Below are 6,000 nucleotides of genomic sequence, written 5' to 3' on the forward strand. Positions count from 1 at the left end.
ACAGCGGCATACACATCATGACATGTGTACAGGTCTGCAAATGAATAGAAAAATACTGTTTTACAGTGCCCTTTTTTTAGATATTATTGCTAACAACTCCACATCTGCCCAATAGGGGGCGATTGATTTCAGGCCCTGATTCAGAGCCGGACGCTCTGACAGAGCGCTCGCTCTGAATCAGGGCAGTCCCTCCTTCATTTTGGAGCGGCCTCCAGGACGCTCGCATAGCGGTGGGACCCACAGCTATAGCGAGCGGCCAAAATGATGGCCGCTATGGTCAAGACCATCGCGACCACAGGCTTGCGACGAGACCCTGCGGTAGGGTCTCGCTGCCGCAAGCCCAGGAGTGCTTTTGGCTCTATCAGAGCCAAAAGCACTCCCACTGACATCACTAGTGATGTCAGTGGGGTCGGACCCAGATGGTAGGTGTTCCCATGGGAACGCCTCCGTCAGGGCAGCCACGCCCCCGGCACGCCCACCAAAGGGGGCGTGCTGTCAATTACCATCGACAGCACGCCCCCCTTGGTGCGAGACCCTTAACGACGGCTTGGCCGTAGGGTCTCGCGCATGCGTACGATGGAGCCGCCCCGTCGTGCGCATGCGCACTTGGGCACCATCGCTCGCGAGCGGGTCTGAATCAGGCCCTCAATGCGCTGTTAATAGAGCCGGGAAGGAGTTCCTGCGCTATTCAAACCACTGTGCTGTTAGGACTAAAGGATTTCTTCTCGCACCATCCTGGGCAGAAATCCGACTAAAGTGCCGCTCCGAGGCTGTTTTCGAACTTAGCGCGGCGCTAACAGCCTCGCAGTCAACACTTTAGTTAAGAGAATGCCGGTTAGCGTGCTAAACACCCAGTTTTAGTCACGCTAACCAGCATTCTCTGATCTATAGTCGGACTTAACAACAAGCTGACCTGAATAGCTCCGGGTACTCCTTCCCAGGGATGTTCACAGTGCACTGAATTCAATCGCCCCCAAAATGTGTTGTGTGTGGGTGGTTTTGGGGCTTGTTGGAGAAAGTGTATTTTTATGTTTTTTGGGTTTTTTTGATTTATCCAAACATCAAAATTTTGCTAACCCCCCCAGTGTTCTCCCCAGGCTGTTTTCTGCGGGCGCATCGCCCGGCAGAAACAGCCTGCCGCCAGGCACTTTTCCCCGCCGACCCCCGCTGTGGAACACTGGCCACTGAAGTGACCGGAGGCTAAAGAAGCCTCCGATCACTTCAGAGGCCAGCGTTCCCAGTGATGCACTGAGCGGGTGCACCAGCGACGTGAGGAGCCTGCCCCGTGCGCCTGCTGGATCTAGTTAGATCCAGTCAGCTCGAAGCAGCGGCAGCGGCAAGCGACCACCAAGTAAAGATAAGTGCTAGGGCTGGACCCGGGGCCAGGACCAGTCTGGGGGCACTATTTAAGGCCAGCCTGGGGGGCACTGCATAAAGGGGCCAGTCTGGGGGCAATGCATAAAGGGGCCAATCTGGGGGCAATGCATAAAGGGGCCAGCCTGGGGGCACTGCATTAAGGGGCCAGCCTGCGGGCACTGCATAAGGGGCCAGCCTGGGGGCACTATTTAAGCCTGGGGGAACTACATAAGGGACCAGTCTGCAGGCACTACATTGGGGCACTGCTTCAGCCAGGGGTCACTGCATAAGGGCAAAGCTAAACTACAGGGGGCAATGCATAAAGGGGAAAACTACAGGGGGCACTGTATAAAGGGCACTGTATAAAGGGCACAAATACAGGGGGCACTGCATAATGGGCACTTATGACTGAGAGCCAGTGGGAGAGCAGTCTGAGACATGTCGGGCTGGATTGTTCTGGGAGATACCCCTTTTCCCGGCGCGCGCATAATTACGAAGGCCCCCACCCGGCTACTTTTGGATGCCACCCGGCTGGAAAAAAATTCTGGGGAGAACACTGCCCCCTATTACAAGTTGTGCACTTGGCACTGAAATAAGGATATATTTTGAGCATTTCCCCCAATATAATGTATATATAATAATGAGACACTGTATGAATACAAATATATAAAAAAAAAAAAAAGAAAAGCTTAACAGCATAAAATTGTTTGGGTAAGATATAGGAACGTTATTCCCAGTGAAATAAAGGCAGTACAAAAAGTCTACAAATGGTGAGGTACAATGTTGGCACAGACAGCTGGCAACAAAGTAGTAAACCTCCATCCCATGCCGTCTTGGCTGGCTATCTTCACAAAAGAACATGACCTCACTAATAGAAACAATGGTACCAGTATGGTAGGCTTACATGACCATTATTGTGAATATTGAAATAAAAACAACAGTTTTATTATAGGAGATTTATAATTTTATAGATTTTTTAGTTAGAAAGTTGAAAGTGGTTTATTATACATTACTGTAAATACCTAACACCGTGTACTTTGGTATAGGTAGAAGCCTATTTAATGGGATGTAGTCAGCATGCCTCCACACGGCATGCCAACAGACTATATCCCGGCGCCGGAATCCCGTCTGTAGTCAAGATCCCGGCTCCAGAATACCAACCGTCGGCATGCTGAAAGTAAGTATCAGAGGGTTAAGCACTGGGGAAGGGGAGTTTAGGTTAAGGCACTAAGCGGGAGGTTAGAGTTAAGACCCCCAAACACGGTGCGATATGGACCTTGCGATGCGACGACCGATCCGATGGGCGACATATTGGGCAGTCCCCACACACGGAGCGATCGAGTGGCCAACCGTCCGATATGCCGGCATCCCCCTCCCCCACCATGCTGCATGGAATCGTACATCGCTCCCCCAGATCAACTGAACATGCAGAAAGATCTGGAGGAGCGATGTACGATCCCACGGGAGCGTGCACTGGCTGATATCATATACACACACGGAACGATATAGCAGCGATATCGTTCCAATCCGTCGGATCGGATGCTATATCGCACCGTGTATGGGGGCCTTTAGGCACCAAAGAGGGAGGGTTAGTGTAGGGAGAGTGTGAAGGTTAGCTTACCGTCCAACAAGTGTCAGTATGTTAACTGTCAGGATCCTGACTGTCGGCATAACAGCCATGGCCAAAAGTTTTGAGAATTACAAGTATTGGTTTTCACAAAGTTTGCTGCTTCAGTGATTTTAGATCTTTTTGTAAGATGTTATATGGTATACTGAAGTAAAATTACAAGCATTTCATAAGTGGCAAAGGCTTTATTGATAATTACATTAAGTTTATGCAAAGAGTCGATATTTGCAGTGTTGACCCTTCTGTTTCCAGACCTCTGCAATTGGCCCTGGCATGCTGTCAATCAACTTCTGGGCCACATACTGACTTGATGGTCGCCCGTTTTTGCCTAACCAAAGCTTGGAGTTTGTCAGAATTTGTGTGTTTTTGTTTGTCCACCGGCCTCGAGGATTGACCACAAGTTCTCAACGGGATTAAGGTCTGGGGAGGTTCCTTGCCATGGACCAAAATTTTCGATGTTTTGTTCCCCAAGCCACTTAGTTATCACTTTTGGCTTATGGCAAGGTGCTCCATCATGCTGGAAAAGGCATTGTTTGTCACCAAACTGTTCTTTGATGGTTGGGATAAGTTGCTCTTGTGATGTTTTGGTATCATTCTTTATTCATGGCTGTGTTCTTAGGCAAAATTGTGAGTGATCCCACTCCCTTGGCTGAGTAGCAACCCCACACATGAATGGTCTCAGATTACTTTACTGTTGGCAAGACATAGGACAAAGACTTTTGGAGGATGGCCTGGCGTCAAGAAGGGCAGCAAAGAGGCCACTTCTCTCCAGGAAAAACATCAGGGATAGAATAATATTCTGCAAAAGGTACAGGTATTGGACTGCTGAGGATTGGGGTTAAGTTATTTTCTCTGATGAATCCCCTTTCAGATTCTTTGGGGCATCTGAAAAAATGCTTGTCCGGGGAAGGAAAGGTGAGCGCTACCATCAGACCTGTGTCATGCCAACAGTAAAGCATCCCGAGACCATTCAAGTGTTGGGATGCTTCTCAACCAAGGTAGTGAGATCACTCACAATTTTGCCTAAGAACACAGCCATGAATGTAGAATGGTACCAAAACATCCTCCAAGAGCAACTTCTCCCAACAATCGAAGAACAGTTTGGTGATGAACAATGCCTTTTCCAGCATGATGGAGCACCTTGCCATAAGGCAAAAGTGGTAACTAAGTGGCTCGGGGAACAAAACATCAAAATTTTGGGTCCATGGTCAGGAAACTATCCAGACCTTAATCCCATTGAGGACTTGTGGTCAATCCTCACGAGGCAGATGGACAAACAAAAACCTATAAATTCTAAAAAACTCCAAGCATTGATTAGGCAAGAATGGGCGACCATCAGTCAGTATGTGACCCAGAAGTTGATTGACAGCAGCCAGGTCGAATTGCAGAGGTCTTGAAAAAGATGGGTCAACACTGCAAATATTGACTCTTTGCATAAACTTAATGTAATTGTCAATAAAAGCCTTTGCCACTTATGGAATGCTTGTAATTTTACATCAGTATGCCATAGTAACATCTGACAGAAAGGTCTAACAACACTGAAGCAGAAAACTTTGTGAAAACCAATACTTGTGTAATTCTCAAAACCTTTGGCCATGGCTGTACATACCCAACCCCTATTTAACTGCTGTCTAATCTCATGCATGGCTGGTGACTTGTTGGTAATAATAATGTATAGTAGATAACAATCATACATACATCATGTTTAAAGATTAATAATGAAGTGCCCCAGTCCCCAGCCCATGTGTTGCCTGCATCGCCAATCAGAGGAGGATACACTAGCCCCCTGTCAGCACCCAGTGGCTATGAGCCTGATGAAGCTGAGGTTGGCGAACCTACTGCCCAGCTGCCAGCCTTATTAATACATTGCTGTCACACTGCTATTACCCCCACTGTGTGTGGCCGCCGGTGGATGACGTGTGAGCTGGGAGCACGTTTATGGGGCACTATTGCCCTCGACCGATTCTCTGGGGCATCGCCAGTGCCGAACACAGCAACAAATAACCGGAGCGCAGACGACGTGCAGTGACTATGGAGTTACTACCCAAGAACGGGGGCCTTCGTGTCACCTGACTCAATCGCCGTAGCACAGCTCTACTCACCTAGTACGTGTCTCCGTGTAGCGATCATAGTGCCGGTGGCCGGCTCCGCAGCGGCGGGTGAAGGAGCTAGGGTCGGTCGGCGGGTGCTGCAATAATAATAACCGCCAAAACGGCTCAGAGAGAGAGGGGGGGGCACCAGACAGCGCGCGGATCTCCCGGTGGCGTCACTGCATGATGTTCCGCCCCCTACTCAGTAAACTGACCAATCAGCAGCGGCGTTACTCACTCCCTTACCATCTTTATTAGTGTATATAAGTAACAAAGCTGCTGCTGAGCTGATGTTGGTAGGTTTTGGTTAATCATTAAAATAAGGTTATTTATATATTGGTAGCTATAGATTGAGGATTACAGATACCCAGAACTATTTGGCTGGAGTGAAAATAAACTTCATTCTATTGAATTGTAACTTTACACTATATATTGCAGCATTTAGATGCGATGTATAGCTTGGCTACAAAGCCATTAATGTATAATTACATATCCTGTGATGCGATCCAGGGCTCCAGCAATTCAGTACGATAGGGGAGTGGGGGGCAGCGGGCAGTAGAGATGAGCGGTTCTCAAGTTAAGAGGGGGTAACTCGGCAAATGTATATGTCGGGTCACACCTTTCTAAGACATGGCAGATCTATGCAGCGGCAGTCAATAGGTGGTGACCCCGCATATGTGTAGGGCAGAGCAAGGGGGCACTGGCAGTCAGGATGTGACCCGGCATATGTGGGGTCACCTTACTAATGGCGGCAGGGGTATGGCTGAGCAAGGGGGCAGTCAGGAGAAGGTGCCCCGGCTTATGTCCTGGGCTCCTCTGATTGGCTGCTGTCACAGAAGGGGACAGAGCCATCCCGGAGGAGTGCCACGCCATCCACAGACGGCAAATCTGTAACAGCAAAAGAAAAAAAACAGAGCTTTCAGGCCC

At 49.0% G+C, this 6,000-nt stretch overlaps 1 protein-coding gene across 1 annotated transcript in view; it reads right to left on the bottom strand.

Moving 5' to 3' along the window:
- RBM46 (RNA binding motif protein 46) overlaps positions 1–5,193 on the bottom strand; it is a 79,728-nt gene extending 74,535 nt beyond the window's left edge. The window contains exon 1 of the mRNA XM_088475364.1: positions 5,086–5,193. Coding sequence (XP_088331490.1) covers positions 5,086–5,113 — 28 coding nt within the window. The 5' untranslated portion in view covers positions 5,114–5,193. The remainder of the gene's footprint in view (positions 1–5,085) is intronic.
- Positions 5,194–6,000: the final 807 nt, after the last annotated feature.

Source organism: Taudactylus pleione, unplaced genomic scaffold, assembly GCF_031769625.1.
Source record: "Taudactylus pleione unplaced genomic scaffold, aTauple2 ptg000170l, whole genome shotgun sequence".
NCBI lineage: Eukaryota > Metazoa > Chordata > Amphibia > Anura > Myobatrachidae > Taudactylus > Taudactylus pleione.